At 40.0% G+C, this 22,787-nt stretch overlaps 1 protein-coding gene across 4 annotated transcripts in view; it reads right to left on the bottom strand.

Annotated features, from left to right (window-relative positions):
- The window catches only part of chchd3a (coiled-coil-helix-coiled-coil-helix domain containing 3a), an 82,249-nt gene extending 61,416 nt beyond the window's left edge, over positions 1-20,833 (bottom strand). For 2 of the 4 annotated variants that reach the window (XM_082510004.1, XM_082510003.1), the window contains exons 1-3: positions 20,578-20,832; positions 18,718-19,561; positions 8,810-8,903 (exon numbers count right to left, since the gene is read on the bottom strand). In XM_082510004.1, coding sequence (XP_082366130.1) covers positions 8,810-8,903; positions 18,718-19,561; positions 20,578-20,658 — 1,019 coding nt within the window. In that variant the 5' untranslated portion in view covers positions 20,659-20,832. Of the gene's footprint in view, positions 1-8,809; positions 8,904-18,717; positions 19,562-20,577 lie in introns of all 4 variants that reach the window. The other 2 variants (XM_082510005.1, XM_082510002.1) reach the window with 2 other exon arrangements.
- Between the last annotated feature and the right edge of the window lie 1,954 nt (positions 20,834-22,787).

Raw genomic sequence — 22,787 nt, 5'->3', positions numbered from 1 at the left:
ATATGGTATCACTCTTAGCTGGAAGCAGTGCTTAAACAATGGAAAAAATACAAACTTTGTCCAAAAACCTCTCATGTTTAACTGTTTTCCACTTTTTCTTTGGTCATTTTAGCCTTTTTGGCCAGGGTGAAGGGAGTATCTGCCTTCAAACAAGAAGACAGCCGCATGTAGCTATGATGATGTTTGCTAGTTCACCTTACATGCATTAATGTAATAACGTGGTTAGCCTACTCAACGTAAATTACACACGAACAACATTAAGCTACTCACGCAGAGAAGAACGGCTGCTGCTGCCATCAAATACAGCGCATTTCTCGGCTTTTAAAAAAAAAAAACGCTATGCGTCGCCAGGTGTTTCATCGGATTCGAGGTGTTACTTCCTTTGACAGTATCACAGTATCAGCTTAAAGCACTTGTTGCTGCTGAGTTTGCATATTTTGCTGTGAAGTACAGCCAGACTTTTGACCGCTTTGCCTTGGGCATTTTTAATCTGTAGCTCTGCATAAAAGAACGTACGTACCTGGGCCCGCCTACTATCCTCGGAAACGTAAAATGATTGGCTAGAAGTGTATCACAGCTCAGGGAAAAAAAGCACCGAAATAAAGCACCGAAATGTGCGCTGCTTTTCGGTCTGGTTACTACCGTTTATGTCAGAACCGGTGCCATCATGGCACCGGACACCGGTACCCATCCCTACACATGACTGACTGAATATCACTCTTCTCAAGAAAAAGGGTTTGGTTTCAGTCACGTGGGCCACTAAAAGCTACAAATTTCACATTTAGGACATGACAAGTCCGACACTTTTAGGAGAATAGAATTCAGTAAAAATGTACCCAATGAGACGTTTGCCATTTGCCATGTAAAAAAGGTTCATAAGTTCTTCAATAGATGATAAAGAAACTTTAAAATAGCGTGGTTTGTGTTGTTCTATGAAATATTGTTTTTCCATGGGAGTAGGTGAACTAAAAAATGTAAGCGATTCATATCACCTACAAGAGATCCTGACAAAGTATCAAAAGCTACCATATGAACAAAAGAAAGAAAGAGGGCCAAGAAAATAGACAGCCCAGCAAAAAAATCTTTTTTTTTAACCGACTTCCTCACAACTGCTAACCCAAGCAAAGACTGCTATCACTAGCAGGATGCTATCTGTCTGCTTCACCTCTATTGCTTTCCAGTCATTATTGCCCTGTCTCTGGGATATTGGACGCATTTTTCATTCGACTGTAGAAGATTGACACTAGGAGGAAGAGAGGGGGCTTTGAGGTAGAGAATGGTTGAACCACAGACGGAGAGGGAGAGAGAGAAAAAAACAACACGTACAGAGTGCAGGAGAAGGGAAGAATATCATGTCTTTGGAGGATAAGTGGATGATGTTTGGCCGGGTTCAGGACAGAAAGAGGGAATCATTTGGCCGAGTAACCAGAGCTTTGATTGTTCCCTGGCTCAAGCCTTAAAAACAGAAAGATGGAAAGTCAGAACCACTGAGGAATCACTATTTTGAAGAGGAACAGAGCACAAGTGGGTCGAACTGTGTCGACCTTTCAAGAAAAGAACTCGCCACATTCGTGAGGTGACCTTGAACAGATGGACTAAGGAATACTTCGCTTCTTTAGGGCACTATTTTTAAATCTGGCAGACATCAGATCTGTGGCAGTTCATACGGGAAAAATTATACGTTGATTTTGGAAATGAATTAAAGGCAAGCTTTGTGTGCATAGTCATCCGTAGTCATCACACTTTCCAAAAACAAAAAGTCGAAAACAATGAGTAGAAAGAAGATTTCAAAAAATGCACTTTGCAGCTAAATATCATTACCTTTATGCAAATATCAAAACAAAGGAAAGTTTAAATCCATGCCTCCTGTTAACTCAACATTAGTCATCATCCTTATCTCTCCTCAGCTCTTCACCCATTAATCCTTCCTGTTGTCTACCTGTCATCTGCACAAGATGTGTCTAAATACAGTATTGAATACTGACAGGCCTGCATAGCAGTGCAAGCTCAACCCAAGTGCCTTGAAACAAAAGCATTTAAAGGCCCGATGCAATATTGATGTAAGGAATAATGTCGCAGAACGCTGGCTATGAATATTTTATAGAGCTATGCACTCGCTCTGACACACACAAACGCGCACATACACCGCACCTGACAGTGGGTGCTATCAAACACTGTAGCAGAGTTACATATAAATGCTTACCCTGACAATCAGTTTCGTGGGAGGTTTAATGCAGAAAACAGCAGAAAGAACATAAAAGCCTTATCCCACTCTTACTTTACCCAAAACTATAAAGACACAATCGCAAAAGTCTTAGGAGCTACAATCAAGCCTCATCAGTAGCTAACACTTTCAGTTTCACCTGATTTCTTCTCCTATCAGACAAAGTGAACGGAGCTCCAACTCCCAACTGAGCAGAATAAGTTCAGAGGTCTGATGCTTATCATTCTGTGCAGGAGTGTCTTATGAAGCTAAAAGACTGGGATGATATTAGAAATGACATTTTAACAACCAAACTCCCTAAAACCGATTCTACAGATATTAGATTTGCTGCTAGAGTGGACAGACTCAATAAAAATAACCAAATACATCAGCAGTATGCTTCCATACTAAGAAATCCAGATGTCTGATTTTTGTTGTTGTTGCTTTACAGTTCAATGGCATTGGTACTGGCCTAATAAACTGGCGATAGGAGTAGTTTCGCAATAATATGATTAATTTTACAAGAGGCATCATTTGAAAGAAAGAGCTCTATAGAAAAGATCTCATCATGCAGAAAATCAAAGACTGAAATGACTGCATCACACACACATATACAGATATGCTGAGAAAGACATGTTGAATTTATTTAACAAAAGAACTGTAAGGGTGCTTACTTACAGTTGGTGCTGCCCTATAAGCTCTCGGTGTCAGAGTAGTTATCAGGGATGCGAACAGATTGTTTCTAAGATGCTCCCTGCAATTATTGAGGAATTTCCAGTATAGGGTTCAGTGCTCAGGTGTAGTTGCCACCTAGCTGCTGATTTGGTGTGGTTGTTTGGCAGGGCAGGGAAGGACTGTTGCAAGGTGTTTCCAGGTTTCACACATGTTACATTGGCAGTACTATTTTTGAGTTCTACTTTTACAGGAAGTTTATTTTACAGAGAAGTTCCACAGACACTTAATTCTTTACAATTTATGAGAGCGGCCTAATCAAAGTGGCAGCCATACATACTCTCAGCTTTTTAAAATGCAAGAAATACATATGATATCAAAGTTCACTAAAAAAAAAAAAAAATCAGCATCAGTACGTTACGAGATTGGTTGATTTAAAGACACTTGTTAACCTGCACGTTTCCCAATAAGTGCTACTTCAGGTTTGCTCTAAATACTCAGTTTCAAACAGTTTCTTTCAACTATTGGCTCCGCATGATGCCAGTTTTGAAGTCATCTCAGACACAGGGCTGTGGATGTGAGCAAAGAAGACCCAAGGACTGCAGAAGGACTGGATGCTTTTCTGGGAAAAACTAAGCACACCTTTTCTATGCACTTGATAAAGTGAGTGATAAAGCAAGTTTGACCACTTCTATAAAGGCAGACCTTTTATCATTTTACTAGTCTGGAGCATCAAGTGTGCAATTTCTCTTTCAATGCGCAGAAAAGCTGTGAAAAAAAAAAAATTTTGCAACCTCAGTACCTGGGCACCTTTTAAGTTATTAACTCAAGCATGAATTCCTCTGTATACCAAAGTATTCAAGAGTCAAATGTGAGGCCATTTGTATGACAACTAAAGCTTGGGCCAAACTAGGTCATGCAATAGCACAATGATCCCAACGACATCAGAAAATCTACAACAGAATGGCTGAAAAAAAAAAAAATCAAGGTGTTACAATGAACTGAAGTTCAGCACTGAAAACTGAAATGCTGTGCCAATCATACTTCCACAGTGATGTTGGAGCCTGATAAAAATCATACAGACAAACTATTACTTCAAGTTATTCTTACTAAATGTCATTCTAGTGTACAAGCAACTGAACTAATAGTTTTTCACAACTAAAGCTTTATCCACATGACTGTAAAACAGCTACTTTAGCAGAGTGCACAAACTAAAACATGGAGTTGGAACAGAGCATAACAGGTCCATTTAGGGTATTATTATTGGTATTCCAGCCATATTATTTTTGTCATAATACAGGTAGTTTCTGGTGATAGTTACAGTGTAAGGGGTTGGCTAGATTCAAAGTATCAACTTAGCAGCTGTTTGATTATTTGGATGCATGTGGCGTGGGCATACAGTCGTTCATTATCGGTACGGTTTCTATTCTGTTTGTATGCTTGCAGGTCTTTGTGAGCTCTGTTTAAAAGGGCTAAACAAAATACATGATTACTAATATTAGGAAAACCACTTTTATTCTCATCATCTCTACTGTTATTATTACTACTGTGGGTGTGACAGTACTACAAAGTTGCTACATCACAGTATTCACAGAATGTGATAAAGATGAAACGGTACATAATGCATTCAGACTAGTAATGTCATCGATTCGGATGCAATTTGGGATATAATTACTGTGCAGAAACAACGCGGGCCAAATCACGTCAAATTCAGGACCTTTGTTTGTTTGTTTCTAAATAACCTCACAACACAAGTCTTTTGAAAGTTGTGCCAGCTTTGTGTGTGTGTGTTTCAGCATATGTCTGTGATGTGAAGATAAAAGATAAAAATAAACAAAATGTTAGAATCTGTAGGATAGACCGTCTGCGTCTGATCTGGGAGCAATAAAGAATTTAATAGACAGCATGGTTAACAGGGTGGGAAGACGGAAGCTCGGAGAGAAGGTCAGTGTTCTCTAAGTCTGACATGCAATTATATTGCACAAGCCAACACAGGCTGCTTGACTACATGTTGAAATAATGCGAAGAAGTTTTGTAACAACTAACCTCTGAGTGTTAGAGTTGGAGATTCAAACACATGCATTTGATGCATGGGGAGGGTGGCAGTGAGAGGGTTGAGGGTGGAGGTGAGAGGGTGGGGTGAGGGAAAAGTATTGAGAGTTTGATATAAATAAAAAGGATACAGGAGAGAATGAAAAAAGAAAGAAAGACAGAGGAAGACTAAAGTGCAAGTATAAGAATGGCAACGGGGAGGAAAACTTGAAACAGAAGAAGAACTGGATGAAACAGTGATGCAGAGCGTTACAGAGCAGAGTCAGGTTGGTGTAAGAGTTCTCTTACCCTCATCCCTCCTTCTCACATCCTTTCCTCTGAGTCGTTCTGCTCTGATGCCTCACAGAGAAACGGCAGAGGCAAATCTTCTCCCTGCACCCGCTCCTTGCAACAAATCAGTTTAGGCTGCACCTAAATGAACTCAGAACTCAGAGCTCTTCCTTCACTCCTACCAGAGCAAAACATGCAAAGCCAGATCTCCGGAGTTCATTTACGGCCCCGGAGCCAAGCACAAGAAATACTGCCTAATCTAAACACCGCCGATCCTCGAATATCCCAGGAACTATCTGCCTGAACAGAATACCGCGCAGAATGGAAACAAGAAACAATATTAAATGAGAGAAATAGGAGAGTAACCAAAAAGTAGCTATCACAGGAAAAAGGACAATCCATCAAGGCTTTTGACTGTTTCTGTTTGTTTTTTTCAATCCTGAATGAATCTGTAAGACTTATAATTAATTAGATCATATGAATAAAATCCGACTCTGCTGGCATCCTGACCGACTATTTGCATTGAATATGACCTCGACGTTTTGGGATCACGCATCTTGTGTAAATCCGTTCTCCTCAAGTATTCTTACATTTTTCTGCATTCATGCGGTGCAGCAGTTTCACTGCAGGATTCTTTAACTAGTGAGCAGTGAGATAACGAGCAGTCCTGCTGGCATCGCTTTGATACACTTTCACACCAAAAAAAACACAACTTTACCTGTTAGTCTAATTTTCCAGAGGAGGAAAAAAGAAAACAATTACAGAGTCCTCACTGTGTCTTTCAATCCAGCAGTGACCACCTTCACTATGCCTCGTTTGTTTTTAACAATATAATACTACCTGTAAAGTAGTTACTATCTGCACATCTGCACTGTAAGAGGGTGAAATATTACAGCAAATTAGTCATGATTTGACAACCCAGATGAGGGGGAAAAAGACTATGTGTTCCGCTCATCTATTTATGTCCAGCAAAGTTAATTTATGTTAACAAAAAGAAGAGGAAGCCATTTTTAATCTTTAACTATGGCGTTAAGCACAAAGAAAAAAGTACTGTCTGTTTCTTTTAATGTAACATTTTAACTAGTCTGCCCATAAAGATGACATCTGACGATTTCCCCTCTACCTTCAATGAGTAGTTTTGACACCTCAGCATGTATCAATAAAGATGTGGTTTGACATTTATTATAATAGTTTCCAGGTTTTTCCACTGGGATCTGCACAGGTCGAGACCACCCTCACTAACTTTGGATGCACACCCAGTCATTTGCCCCATAAGCAGGCCTGAAATATGCTTTTAACTTCCACTGTTCATGTAGCTTATTTCATTGAACTGATAAAGAACAAATGCCCTGAGGCAGGTCAGGAGATACAACAGCAACGAAAAAACTGTATATGTATTTAGAGTAGAGAAGGTGCTGTTAGTATGACTTTATGTTAATTCAAAACAAAGGAAAGAAAGGAAGTTCATCACAATCGTAACGCAAATGACGGATGACGGTCGAAGCAGAGACACCCAGAGCTCCCTCTCCCCAGCAACTTTTTCCAGCTGTTCCAGGAGGACACCAAAGCGTTCCCAAGCCACCCAAGAGATATAATCTCTCCTGTGTATCCCAAATCTGCCCTTGGGCCTCCTCCTGGTAAGACATGCCCAAAACATCTTACCTAGGATATGCCCAAGAGGTAAACCTAGCCAGCTGTTTGAACCACCTCAACTGGCTCCTTTTAATTAGAAAATTTGTTTTCCATTGCAAACCCCACTGGCTGCAGTTAGTCTTGCCTTTTAAACACTGCTTTTATAATCCGATTACACTAGGAAACATTTGGTGTCAAAGGCTCTAAAATTAACACCCACCGTGCACCAAATGAAGATAGATTTTCCATTTGGTGAATACAGCTCTGAAGGCTGCTAAAGGTTACCCAACACACTGCAGTTAAAAAATGCTTGCACCAGAACACTCTTTTAATAAAAAGCAAGAGCCTCTACTGTATTTTACTTGTGTCTTTCGCAGGTGCACCGCTTCTGTCCTCTGCTGTCTGTGTTACAGTTTAACAGAGGGGCCAAGCCCATGACTCAAGACCGTTTCCCCTGCAGATTCAGTCTCTGAACTGTCACAACCTAAAGGCAATTTATTACAGCACCCAGTTAAAAATGTGCTTAGTGTGTTGATTATTCTTCTACCTGTCCCCGTGTCTGATGAGTCAAAAAGGCACGGTCAGTGCCACACATGAGTAAATATGTAACAGGATGTGATTTTACTAGGCTTGAATCAGATGCTACATAATCCCTATGAAATCTGAACTAACTGCTTAGCCAGTTCTCCCTTTAAAAGCTCTCTTCAAAGCCCAGAATACCCTTAAAAGCTGTTCCATGTATTATTGCCTGCCAGCTGCTAACTAGGAACATGAATAGACAGTAATACAAATGGACAGAAATAATGAGCAAAGAACGGACCCAAGAAAAAGCAAATGGCAAAAAAGGCCACATTAAACACTGATCTGAATATGAATCTACACACGCACACATGCAACTAACACGAGGGTAACTGTTTGTTTACCATTCCAGTTCAGTTAAGACTTCTAAAGAAAATGCAGCCCATGCCAAGCACAAACAAGAATTGAGGACTTGAAAGCCAACTATGATTTCAGTTAATTGCTAGGAGGGCGTAATTTTTAGGCACTTACTCCTGTGAACAGACATCAATAAGTGAGCTTCAGGAAGCAGTTACATAAAAATGACCAGAAAAAGAAAAAGAAAATCAATAGACAAATGATTTCTCAAAACCACTTGTTAATTTCACTCTCATCTCGAATCAGCCTAAAAAAATGAGGCTAATCGGCAGGCTAACACTACCTACCTCCTCGTGTTCTGAAAGATTTGCCCAACCCCCCCAATACCGTACAAGAGCGTGTTTAGAGCCTCATCACAGTTGTTCATTCAACATCATCCAGGCCCATTAAAGAAAGAGAGCAACTCGATTATCCAACATTATGGTATGTACACCTGCTACTTTAGGGGGGAAAAGAAAAGGATAGATGAGAAGGGAAGGAATAAAAGGAGGGTGGAGAAGAGGAGTGCGAGAGATGGAGACTGGAATGTGCCCCTCGCATGAAGAGTGCGTTTCTTCATCAGGAAGGGCTAATGAATCACCCACTCAACACCCAGGAAATTATCTCAGGATAGCGCCCCCCTTTCTCAGACATGATTAATTGATCAGAAGAGAATGAGAGAAGGGGCGAAACACAGGGAGGGGAAAAAAGTGCTGATGCACTTCGGAAGAGAGGTAAATTGGAAACAGCGGGGAACGGAAAGACTGGTGCTGACCTTTTTGACTATTAATGAAAGTGAAAAATGGTTACATCTGGAAATGTCTGAGCTTTCTTATAAAAACCTGGAAGAGAAATTGACACTACTGCAGTAGCTTAACTCCAGCTGTCATGGCCCACAAGGAGAAGAAGGTGGTGGTGGTGGGGGAATAGACAAAATACCCAACAAACAGGGAACATCCAAAATTCTGACTTTAAGGAAAAACAAGAATCTTAATTTGAGCAATCAATCAAAAATAAGGCAACAAAAAAAGACTAATTTTCCATATTTCTGTTCGTTAATCTCACCAGGCTTGCAGCTCTTGCTCTACCTTGGCCCTCTCTTGCTTCAAGTCTTTATACAGCTCATCAGCGATCTTCTTCCTCAGGGCCTCCTCATCGGCTTGACAGAAAAAGAGAAAAAGGAGACAAAGAAAGCGAGTTAAAGATAAGAGATCCAAGTAAACAGCTGCTGTTTGTGGACATGAAAAGCTGCACCAATCAGTAAATGTGCAGTTCAGATTCAACATTTAACCAGTAATGATTCAGTGCATGTACGCTGTGTTTTGTCTAAGCGGAGTAGTTTGTTGCTAAATTGCTTAAAGACAAAAAACTGTTGTCGGGCAGGGCTGCAACTAATGATTATTTTCATTACTGACTAATCTGCTTGATGAATGAATTAATCATCTGGTTTCAAAATGTTAGAAATGAAGACAGATGTTATGCTAATGAAAAATTAAAGACTATAATTTCTCACCGTAAAGATTAAGTCTACAAATGTCTTGTGGTTGCAAACAAAAAGCCCAAAACGATAGGATACAGACCAAAAAAGAAATAAAAAATACATTGAAACCCTGTGATAAAGTGGCTAAAACTATTATTTTTAAATAAAGTAGTTCTCGCCACTTTTATTTTTGTCAGAATTTCAGCTCTATTACAGAGTGTTTACCGAGTGCAGCGACTTGGCACAGAAAGCTTGGTCCCTACAGTCTGTATGTGTAGTTGGTGTCAAAAACAGTCACAAAACAAACTTAATCCAACAAAATGAAAGCACACATACGGCTTAAACACATACAAAGCAGTGTATACACTCGCGCCATGCCACCCCGTCTGCATATATTCATGTCATGGACATCATACGTGTATGACTCCATGTCCTCGGCGGTTTATCTTGGCAGGTAATTAAGCATGAAAGTAAAGATGCCAGCCAGCGACCAGACCGAAACGTGCTCTGAAGACAGAAGCACCATGCAGTGTGCTGCACCACTGCAGTGATAGAAGGGCGGGGGGGGTGTCTGAGTCTGTCAAGATTACTCTCACAACGCATTAGTTAGATAGCATAATCCCTATTGTCAGAGTCTATTATTACCTGAAAACATGCGGTAACAACAGGAAACGCAAACTTAATTCCAGATTAATCAGATTAACACTAGGAGAAAACAATAAGAGCAGAAATATACCCAGCCGTTCTGCATTTGCCATCTCGGGATAGTGAAACAAACAAGAAAAAAAAGTCTTAAACCAAATCTTACATTTTAAAAAGCTGCCATGTTTTGAGGTCATTATTATAATCATTATTTCACATCTGTCCAACATATGGATTTAGCAGCAACTGGATTCCTTAATCATTTCCTTAAGCATTAGAATGCCAACAATTCTTCAAATTGCCTTATTCACTTCAATGTGAATTTTAATGAATTTTTTTTAAATAACATATGCTTAGGATTTAAATTTAAGCCCGTCACGACTTACATTGTTCTGTTTAAAAGCCAAAGACACAATTCCTGATTAAAATACAACAGAGTAATTAAATGTTTTAAATGTCGCTCAGCCAAACCTCTGCTTCCCAGTTAAAACTTGTGCGTGTGAAACAATGTTGTTATCCGTGCTGCGACGTAAAAACAAAAAGAAGGTCATGATACTGATACTGTACAAAGATATTACTGTAGTTCGTGCAACTCGTGCCATGGATACTGAAATCTAATTTCAGTACTTCAGCAGCTTCGTACTAATTTACCCGCTTTAAAAACACACAAACCAGAAGTTGAACGATCTTGTCTTCTCTGCAGAAAACAACATATAACATGAGCTCAAACTGTGACTACGTGGGCCATCTCTTTACCTTCAGAGGATTCCTCTTTACTTACAGTAAAGCGAATGAATAAGTCCCATAGAGCGAGTTTCAGTTTGACAGGCCTTCAGAAGAAACACGAGAACAAACAGAGGCGGTGACTGACAGTTGACAACTTGTGTGCTGCATAGCATATCTTTAAAGGCAGAGGCTTCTGTCACCTACTGTCCACAGTGTGAGAAAGTAATATCCATCATGTTTGACTGCACTCAGAAGCACCATTGATCTCACTGCGGAGGAGAGTCTAATTACAACTCTGTTAAGACCAGCAGAGGAGAGACAAACCTGTAGGTCTGAAATCCTCACAGAGGCTCTGCCGTAGGCTTGCCAAGTAACACGTATTAATTATGTTTTACGACAGGTATTGAAATACGGTGCGAAATATGCTGTGATGTTGTGATTTATTATGAAATAGACTCAGATTACCCACAAAAAAAAATCCTGTGAAAATGGAAATGTACACTCGAGTTACATGGGACATTACTGACTACGAGAGCCAGCAACTCAGCGATCAATATTAATATTTCTCATCAATATCATATTTACTGTAATGTCAGGCTAGCCATTCATTCTGATTACCTTAATGCTGTGATGTGGTCAACAAAGATGACCGCACAGTTTGTCATCTTTGACTTTGCAGACTGTAGACAGTTACTCTGTGACTCTGACTCCTAATAGAAATCAACAGTTTATACCTTAAAGTTCGATGACCTGCTCAATATTTTCCTGTCAACAACAAACCAAATAACTGATTAAATATGATGAACCCACAGAGAATCTTCACATGACAATGTTTTCAGGGGCTGATTTATTTTAATGAAACGGAACAAAAGAAAAAAACAAATATACTCCACACGGTAAAGTGACCGTTTTCACAGGAATGATTTTTTTGTTTTGTTAAACCATTTCAATCTGACCTATGAATCATTCGAGCATAGGAAAGGTATCTAACTCAAGGAATGAACCAGTGCTGTGCCCGCACGTAACAGACAACTTTGCAAAGAACACATTTTAAATTGTATCTTTAGGCACTTAGCAGCCTGTCACAAAAAACACATCTGTTCCCATTCCTTTAGCTGAACTACAGAAAATGCCAACGATAACACAGCTTGACAGCCATAGTACAGGCTGAAGACTTTTGCACAGTACTGTAAATATCTGAGCATCTAAACAAATAAAAATAAATAAGAAACACTCCCTGTATATTGATTGGATACAGGACACCATCATACCTAAAATGCAAGTGTTTTATCATCTTCTTAAATCACCTATGGGAATTCCTCTTGTATTAAAACAGCGTATTAAAACAGCGAGTCAACAATTCAAAATACTTTATTTTAATACTTAATTTAAAACATGTCTATCCTTGTGCTGGATTTGACTGGATATCAAAACTGGCAGCTAAAGTCGCAGGTCATGCTCTGTCTTTATGAACTTTAAAGGTAAGGCTTCTGTTTCAGCATCAACTGCCCTTTAGAATATCTTACATTTATACTGAATATATATACCCTGTAGTAGTGCACTATGAAGATTTTAAAAGTCCTCCAAGTTCAGCCATTCTTAAGCAACTCCTCATTTATCACCACATCCTCTCCAGCCCTACAGAAAGAAGCTTCAGATTGCTAGCGGGGTCGGCAGGAGAACAGGTTCTGATATGATAAACACTGTCTGGGGTCCTTGAGGGAGGCTGGCTGGGGTCAGAGACAATTCCAGATCAACAGAGCCCGTGTCAATCCTGAGTAGGACATGTAAATGTTAAAAAGATTAAAAACTCATCATCTTTTTAGACGTGTCCCCCTCCTTCCCATTTCCACCAATCACTAAACCCTGTGGAAAAACCAAAAGAGAACGAGGCGAGGCGGTGGAGCGCGGGGCTATTGGCAGTGGAGATAATAGACGAAGGCAAATTGCGTTTCTCATCAGAAGTTTCATTAACCCCAGGACCCGCGTGGAGGGCATAATCTGTAACATTACCACTTCCTCACGTTTCTACCTCGCGTTTAGTCGAATCACTGTGCACCTTTCACTATATACAAATAGGGAAAAAGGAGGAGGAGAAAAGAAAATGTGGAGAGGAAACAAGCAGCCCCGGCAATCGGGTGAAAGTCGGATCATCTGATTTTCTCTTTTACTCCTGTTAACAAAATCTTGTGCAATGAGACACGATCTAAGTGATCGTTTTTAAGAGACAACAAGAAAAACATAACATTTATGCACAAACGTATACGGTAATCCCCCCCCCCAAACCAAATTCTCCTTGCCTCACCTGGGAGATATCTTTAAGCAGGCTATTAGTCCAGAGCAGTGTGTGGGCTCTGGCACATGAATATTTATAGCACAATGGAGAAGGTGTAGGAGGTTCAACCTTGACTACAGTGTAATCAGCGCACACATACTGACTCAGGCCATGATTTAGAGACAGCCGACCTGCTGAGTGCTTCACTCGATACCCAACTCTCGTGGACGCGCATAATCAATGTCCGCCTCATTAAGGTCACACCCTTTGAGGATTGGGCTGAACTTTGCAACATTTTTAACAAGATTCACATTCATCATACTGTTTTTTTTTTCTTATTCCTTAAAAAGAGCGTGCCTAATCAATCATCCCAAGTTAGCTTTTTTTTCCCTCTCGACTCTTTTAATACTTCTGTAAACTCGGTACCTCGTGGTGACCTTGCAAAGAGGTCGACGCACATTGCTGTTGTATGACTAATACACCCTGCAGGAGGCAGCCACATACATTGATTAAAAAAATGTTAATACAGCCAAAACAAACACTATTTTGCACTGTGTGCATAAGGACTATATTCTATCGGTCCCAAGAGATCTGTGCTTCTTATCAGACTTCACATTAGTATTTATAGACTTAATGAGCAATGAAAGGAAATGGAAAGACATCAGAAATGATAAATTAATGTCCCAGAACAGACAGGTGACCACTGTGAAAACAGTAGACAGCAACGCTTCATACAAGTTAAGTTATTGTTTTATGTATCTTTCAATCTAAAAACTAATTAGAGCAAACAATGGAGTTATAACTTTATTCATCTTGATAATAAAAATAAAAGAAAATGCACTATTCCCACTCTTTTCCAAGGCAATTTATGTGACTTCAGGCTGACGGGAATCAAAGCCTGGACTAACAATGTGGAAGCTGCTTGGAACATGCAGCACTGCGGGAAACTTTCGGATTGTGCTGGAACTCTCGAGTGTACTAAAGAAGTTTAACTTTGTCCTTGTTATGTGCTAACATCAGAGAAGCATCTGATCAATTCCAAATTCATTCTGCACCACGATAAAGAACGAAAACATCCTGCTAGCATCATAAATAACGACGCTATCTGCAGCCTATCTTCTGCAACAGATGGTTTTGTACCTACAGAGCCCCGATTTCAACATCATAGGCTGAGCCTAGAAGAAACAGAGTGAGATGGTACAAAAGCAGCACAACTCTACAAAAGAACAGTAGAAAGCACATCAGTGTTGCATGCTTTAAAGGCAAAATCCACATGCAGGAAATTGTTAGTCTGGGCATGACTGGCTCTAAAATTAGAAGACAACAATAACTTCAGGACTGCAGGACTTGCTAACTGCCTTTTTCTTTAAATTACATTGATCATTTAATTACTACAACAACTTTAGAGGGGCAACTTTAAAGTTTCAGGTTTGCAAATCAAGTAGTTTATTGATGAAAACCTTTCTCCACTGAACTGCAGTTTAAGATTATTAACAATTATTTACTTCAAAACCATCTACAGCTCGCAGTTATAGATGAAAACAATATCTAGACTAATACTAGTTAACCAGGGATCATCTAACTGTTTACAGATTTGTCAAACCTTTCTTTCAACTGTGATCTTTGATTGAGACTACAGATAATATACAATGCTCAAATTATTAAAAGTACAATCTTTCGTCAGTGTATTGCATGAAGTCAGTTACACTTCTGATCTGGTCTGTTAAGTAGCAGAAGGGGTTATTAATCAGCTGTTTTGGTGTTAGTGGAATTAGCAACAGGTCCACCAGAGGGGCAACACTGAGCCAACCCCCAAAACAGGAATGCTTTTACAGATGGAAAATCCCCAGCTCCAAACTATGACAGATCCTCCACCATGTTTTACAGATGGCTATAGACACTCACTTTTTTATCTCTCCCCTGACCGCTTGAATACATGCCACTGTGGCCATTTCTGATGATGGTGAACAGTAGATCAGTTATTGTAAGTGCCAGGTGCATTTCTCAGATTCTGTTCCAGGTCTTTGCCGTTTCTTTTTCTATTTCTTGAGTTACAGATACTGTTCCTCTGCTACTTTTTTTTAGGCCGGCCTCTTTTATCCTCCATTGACAAGTGTCTTTGGGTTTTTTTATTATTTTGTTTGGTGGTGGTGGGGTTAAACCATACCATGCACACCAAATCCAGTGTTATATTTGGTATCATTTGACGAATCATCTAAAGAAATGGGGAAAAATGTGTTTTTGTGACAAGCGGCTAGTAACAAAGTGTCTAAGAAACAATTTAAAACTGGGAATTTGTCTTTTATGTGTAGACGCAACACTGAGTTAGGTGCATTTCTTATGCTTGAATGATTTATAGGTCAGTTGCTTAAAAAATATTCTGGAAAATGTATGGCTCCAAAAAGTCCAAACAGCAAAATGTAAAGAAATGAGGGGTGACTCAAGACTTTTGCGCGGTACTGTAAATGCCACTAAACCACAATAAACCCAAAAGACTGACAGTGGCAATTACACATTGTCCATTTATGTTACTTATGTAGCTAAACAAAATTCTGTGTCATACCATGGAAGCCCAGTTGCAAAGTAAAGAAATGTAACACACATACACACTCTCCAACCACCTTCTTCCCTTAATGAGGCCTGGAGGTTTGTTGTGTGAAACTGCGGAGGTGTTGTTTTAATCACTGGAGTCAGTGTGGCGTGGCATAAGTTGGCCTTTTTTAATTACCTTACTGATTGAGCACAGTCAAGGATGGGGAAGCCTGCCCACACCCTGGATGCCAACCTCGAAAGAATCTGCACCTACGGCTCGTTCTGCTCTGCGTAATGAACAAGTAACATTCAAATGTCCTCTGCCACAAATGTCAAGGGATAAGGGCCATGCGCCCACATTAGCAAGACAATAAGGCTAAAACTTTACTTTGAGTAAAAGAAAAGTGGAAAGAGTGTCAGCTTTTAGCTCCGTGGGTGAGACAGTACACCAGAGGTGGGACCAAGTCATTGTTTTGCAAGTCTCAAGTAAGTCTCAAGTCTTTATCCTCAAGTCTCAAGTCAAGTCTCAAGTAATGTCAGGCAAGTCAGAGTCGAGTCTCAAGTCACTGGTGTAAAAGTCCGAGTCAAGTCACAAGTCTGAAACTTTGAATTTCAAGTCCTTTCGAGTCTTTAAAAAAAAAAAACAACGAAAAAAGAATGTTGCAGTTATGCTAAATGTAAATATTAGACCATGTAATTTTAAAATCTGTGTTTTTCTCAACACATGACAAAATAGTTAACTTAGAAAATATACACAAATTGTGAAATTGCACCTCTTTAAAATGCAGCTCAATTAAACCTAGCTCCAAGAATAATTTTCACCGACAGTTCTGAGATAAGCTGCATGTCATTCTTGGATGCGGTTGTAGGACCGGCTTTAAAATCGCATGACAAAAATATCATACACATTAAAAAAAACTGTATCACCAACGTAGCCTGGACAACATTTGCTAGTTAGATGAAGTCAGCTATCTCATCGTAGCATATTTATATGCATATTTATAATCATACGGTTCTTGGAGTGAGTGCATACACTCATGAAGTTTAGTAACTTCAGGTCACTGCAACAAGCCCAGGTACAGTTTACCGACGGATGGGTGCAGGACCTTGAAATGCACCGTGTAGAAAGTAAAGACCATCGTACGTATCATAAGTTTACCAGTCTCACAAATCGTCGTCATAAATACACATTCGTTAACCGTTTATTAATAGGACCTTTGAGCTCAACGGTAATTAATTAGTAGTGGAAATAATTTCTGGTACCCATCACAGAAATGTAGCAGTGACAATAATACTGTATGCTGTAATCGTACTGGGCAATTAGTGATACAAAAAACCTGTTTTATCCTGTGAATAAAAGTATATGTTTTTGTCAATGTACCATAATAACAGAGGCGAAACGCAATATTGTGTCAGGACAATTCACTATTTATGCACAATAAACAAAGGAGCATAGCGCGACAATTTCTGTTCAGCGCCAGACTTGCTTGTAACCTATATCACCAATTATGTTATGAAAATGACGTATTAACTACTAAAAAACACTGACCTTTGTGTAAATGCTTGGAGCAGACTAACCTGTGAGCTGGAGTGTTCTGGGACGTTATATTTGGTCTTTGAATGGCTGCAATCCAGGCCACCCGTCGCCTCTTTGTTACTTCGGAAACATGGCTGAACAATTTCTCTTCAACGAGGTAATCCGATAACAACCGATCTCTTTACCCGTCGGCTTCCCGTGGCTGTCATGCGACCGGCTATTGCAGTTAATAATACAACGGCTTCTTGTGTTTCTTTTTATCGCTGTGTGACTGATTTTAATTGAAAGCCTGCGTGCGCTAGTACCGCTTGCCACGAATTCCCAGAATCCTTTGCGGTTCTACCCGTGAATGACGTCACATTTTCAATCTCTATATAATATGCATGTTAAATTTTGTATTTGGGGTAAAATATCAAGTCTTTTCAAGTAAACCGGTTCAAGTCCAATTCAAGTCCCAAAGTCATTGGTGTAAAAGTCCAAGTCAAGTCACAAGTCTTAGAACATTTTTTCAAGTCAAGTCTAAAGTCATAAAATTAATGACTCGAGTCTGACTCGAGTCCAAGTCATGTGACTCGAGTCCACACCTCTGCAGTACACACACATTTTGACTGTCACTCAATTATCCCTTCATTATCTGTGTGCTGTGCACTGGAAGCAAGCTGAAAGCCTAATACTGACCACATATTGGGACATTTAAAACAAACGGTTACCCTTTTCAACGTCCAGGAAACACAGAGCAACATTAGTATTCAAAGAGAATTTCATACTGTGAGTTTTAAGAAGCTATGATACAATATGTTCACTAACATGTGACAATTTTCAGCAGTCTCCTGTTGCTGAACACGGAGGGCCTTGAAAGTTTTCTCTGCTAAAAAATAGTCACAGATGATAGTGGTGAGAATGAACCAGAATACCAAAACATAGACGTGAAAAATGGTAGAGCAAAGGGAAACTGCATGATTATTCTCTGTGGCTTCTTAAAAGTTGACTCTTTCAAATAAAGTGTCAATTGATCCATTATTAATATAGAAATATTAATAAAAGCCACAAGAGTAAAAAGCACGAGTTTAGCCTCACTATTTTACTTCCAAACTGCACGAAGGTAAAAGAGTTATTATGACAGCCTGAGCTTTACAGTGACGAGGCAGAATCATTGCCCACTAATTACAGCATCAATTTATTAGTACATTAGTACAAGTTAGAATTAATCATTTCATTAACAGTTAGGGGATGGCAATGAATCACAATATGACCGAGGCTACTGTGGGGCCCATTTTTTAAATTAAGACTGATTACAATCTGCATGAAAAGTTGGGAGACAAAAAGCTTAAGGTGGCTTAAAGTAAACACCCACACAATAAACATCATTAAAATTCACTATAGCTGGACAGCTGAGGCTCACATAGCCTTGGCTTTGCAGTTAAGCATACAAGTAAAGAGCGTCCCGTACATTTCATAATAAAACGAGTCACTCCCAAAAACAATTGATTTTTTTGTTTTGTTATAACTACACTTCCATCGGTTGTAAGAGGGAAGAGAATGAAGTTTGCGTTGCTGCTTCATAGGTCAAAGATTACAACTGCATAAATCTATAAAAACTGGAACACGTGTCTGATCTTTGGATTAACTAGCTGTTTAAGTTATTAATCAAACCACATCAGCTTCCTTCTTCCTCACATTCTTTGGTCACTCTTGACATTGAGAATAATAGCATGGTTTATATATTTATTTTTGTATTACCAGCAATGATTTTTTTAAAGAAAATTGGAATAAAAACTCACCAACTGATGCAGCAGGAGGTGGTGGGACTGGTTTGGACTTGGGCACTGGTTCAACTTTGGGCTGAGGAGGAGGAGGAGGAGGGGCAACTGGTTCACAAGGAGCATTAAATTCAGGCAAGGGAGGTGCAACAAATGGCTTGGCAGGCTGTGGTGGCATGAAGTTGACAGACTCGAAAACAGAAGGGGAGGAGAGGGGTTCGGAGTCAGTAAGAAGGGGAGGAGAGGTGATCAGCTCAGTCTTGACAGGAAAAGGGGGTGATAAAGGCTCAGCTACAGATGAAGGAGTAAAGGGTTCAGCCACATTTGGAGGAGCAACAGGTTGAGCAAGTGGAAGGGAGGAAGCAGTGGATTCATTTTTAAGAGGTGATTGTTCACCTACGAGGGGAGGAGGAGGAGCAAGCGGGGCGACTACTTCCACTACAGCTGGAGCAGGGCAGGGGGAAGGAAGCAGGGGATCAGCAGGAGCAAAAACAGAAGCAGGAACAGGAGAAGGTGTTGCTACAGGCTCAACAGCAGGAGCAACAACGCCAGCGGCAGCAACAGCAGCAGCTGGGGGAAATGAAGATGGGGGAACTATGTCAGCAATGATGGGTGCTGTTACCTTTTCTACAGGAGGTGGAGGTGCAGCCACAGACTCTGTGGCAGACTGAGGAGGAGCTGGAGGTGCAACAGGTTCAACAAGAGGAGGAGGGGGAGGAGGAAAGGAGGTGATGGGCTCAAAGAGGGGAGGCACTGGCCGCTGAAGAGGAGAAGCTGGAGCTGCTGGGGGTGATGGAGTGGTAGCAGGTTGTTGTGTTGGAGGAGCTGCAGGTTCCTTCATGCGCTTAATGACATTTTCAGAAAGCTGCAAAGGAGAGTGGAAGAAAAGTTGAACACTTAGATGAAAAATTACGATGATATCACAATAAATGCATAAAGCTAGTGGGGGGATAGCTCAGTAGGTAGAGTGGTCGCCCCATGATCGGAAAGTCAGGGGTTTGAATCCACTGAAGGGCTACCCTGAGCAAGGTACCGTCCCTTCACACTGCTCCCCAGGCGCCCAGTGGCTGCCCACTGCTTCACTGGGTGAATGGGTTAAATGCAGAGAGGAATTTCCCCATGGGGATCAATAAAGTATACATTAATACCACACTTTATTTATAGATTTCACGCAAACACAATATAAAGTTAATAGAGTATTTAGTGGGAATTTTAGGGATATTTTATACTGTTGGGGTGGATAGACTGGCATGGGTTTTCCTGATTTTCAGTTTTCATACTCAGCGATTCAGTTTTCAGTTCTGAAGTATAAATGGTATCAATCTTCTCATGCAGCTCTTGGTAAGATAAGAAATAAGTACATTCCTTAAATGCTTAACTATGTTGTTGCTGCTCGTATAGAAATCTACACATTGTGTTTATTATTTTTAGATAAGCACCAAAATAGCACTAGTCTCGGCACGTTGGCTTAACAACTGAGTAATAATAGATAGAGCCACAGTCTGATCCGCTCTGCTCTATATTTATCACCAGCTGATCAGTGGTATTATTATCCACAACGCAGCCATAAGTTTGCAGCCGACATGAGAGCACGAGGCAAGTGACGTCAACATTCCGAAAAAGCCATAAAAAGTTTATTCAGACTAAATCTCAAAGCAACTGCAGGGGTTACTAACCACACATTTGCTTCTTCTATGCTTCACGAATGAATGAAAATAAATGAAAGTTTCCAGGCTGCCAGGACTCTGCGTCATTTGAGCCACGTAGCACTTTTGATAGCATAAGACTGCACTTCCACTCCAGAACGCTTTCGGATTACACAGCATTGGATTAAGGCAGCCATGTAACACCTGTTCAACTAAGGTCCATCATATCACTTACCCGTATGCCCTTCACCACCGTTACATTGTCGTTCTCGTCTGATTCAAATGACACGCGGCGGGTGCTGTTGTTTGCTCCCATAGTCAAACGGCAGCTCGTTAACAAATGTCAGTTATCTGTGTCACATGTAATAACACAAAAGTGCAATTTGCTTTTATTTTTGGACAGTTCACTTCAAGCCAGGTATAGATGGCTTCACTTTCTCCACTGCTTGGGATTCTTAGCGCTTCCTGAACTCGACGTATTTGAAGAACACGCGAGTTGATTGGACAGAAGCGTCATCCGGCCATGCAACAGCGACTTTCATTGGTTATTGATTTCACGTGGTAGCGCGGGATAGTGACGCGCAACACTGCCTGTCATAATTTCCTGTCAGTTGTGTCGCTGTAGTATTGTAACTGTAGTAGTGTATATATATCTGGGACAACATACTGTGTCAGTAGTTGACAGCACAAAATTAGCGTCATATGGACCCTTTCTAATCTTACTAACCACTCAAAACATTTAGACAACAAGCTAGTGCTGCAAATTTTGTAAAGACAAGGCCAGCACATGCAAATAACCATAACAGTACTTTTAACCTATAGAGGCAGCTTCTATAGCACAGAGCAGTGTGTCATTATCTATAAGATTAATCATCATTAATTCTCAAATTTTGAACTACTGAATTATTGTGATTTACTGGGCATGATTACGTTCCACAACCGTTAGTTAATACAACAAAACATACCTTTCAATTTGTAATGTTTTTTGAAACATGGGGTTTTTTTGGAGCCCTGAGTGTAAATGTGCCTGTCTCTAAGCCCTTTGGGTCAGTTTCTGTTGTTTAAATATGATGTAGGCTATAAATAAGATAGATGTGACAGTCAACACATAATTAGTGTGAATGCTTGAAAAGCATTCACAGTATTGTTCTTCTAATCTTTATTATTATTTTTTCCTATTCCGTACGTTTTTCGCCGACTATCTCCTTCAAAACCGTTCAACTTAGAAAAACCATTCAAACACCATTAGATTCCTCTTCTTTTGGAATGGTGTGCTTCTATTTTTCTCATTTTTAACATTTATATTTTTAATTTTATTTAACTTTTTTCAACAAAAATTTCCCATGTATTTCAATGGGGAGACCCTTCAAATTCTCATTCAATTTACTCATTTTTAAACTCTTACTACTTCCACATACGTTGACATAGAGCCACCATTCAAACTTTAAAACGAAGACAAGACATTCAACTATTCACCTTGTATTTATCTTTTCAATATCTATTATACTTTTTCTTTAGTTCCAGTTTAAGTTTCATGATGTTTTTTCACCTGTTTCAGAGTTTATAATGGGTGTGTATGGGACGGAATGTTGGGGCTAGAGTGAGGCAGCTCAACTGCTAGAGTGAGAGGAGCAAAAAAATTAATCTTAAAATCTTTTTTAAAACTGCTGCTGTGTCCGCAGCGTTTGCTCTACAGGTATGATTTTACCCTCAAAACGTAGCCATCGCTGTCCTCTTTCATCCAATGTGTTTACTATTGTCCTAGGTGTTATGGTTCTTTCGTAAATGTCACCAATGCACAGCCTCCTCCCTCCAACTCTTCCATAGACTCTAATGTTAAAATGGCTCAGAAGGTTCGTTTGAAAATCAGAAGAGCATGGTGTCTTTCCACTGTCACCACGTCCATATAATAAGCTCCACAGGCATGAAAACTGAGAATTAGGTAGACTAGACATTGCTGTCGCTCACGGTGAAAGAATTTTGTCAATACGACTTTTACTTTTCATTTGGGAGCGATTTGTTTCGGCCTGACTTTTCTGTTCATTTTAAGCAGCAAAAGTGAGGCGCATGTCTGTGTACGTGTGTATGGAGCCATTGGGTGCGGTCACTATAGCAACCAGGCTCACACCTGCCTGCTTAACGAGCTCTGCCTGCCACTGTACCAAGATTCATCCTAAGCACTTCTCTTTCAACTGCTGCTGTGTCCACAGTGTTACAGCCATCATTTTACCCTCAAATTGTCGCCATTATTGTTCTCTTTCCAACACCGTATCTTTCAAAGCTCAGGCATTTAAACTTTTTAAACTGTGTGGATCAAAGTGGAGGGATCACATTTGAGTCATTCAGTGATTCAAAGAATATGAACTTTTAATATTCATTCAGATGTTTTCTGACTCTAAATGTTCTTTTCTCATTTCTTAGGGTTTTCTAATTTACATTTAAAAC

Source organism: Aulonocara stuartgranti, assembly GCF_965226115.1.
Source record: "Aulonocara stuartgranti genome assembly, chromosome: 17".
Lineage (NCBI taxonomy): Eukaryota > Metazoa > Chordata > Actinopteri > Cichliformes > Cichlidae > Aulonocara > Aulonocara stuartgranti.
Note: the sequence above shows the minus strand (reverse complement) of the source record. Positions and strands in the feature narration are given on the sequence as shown.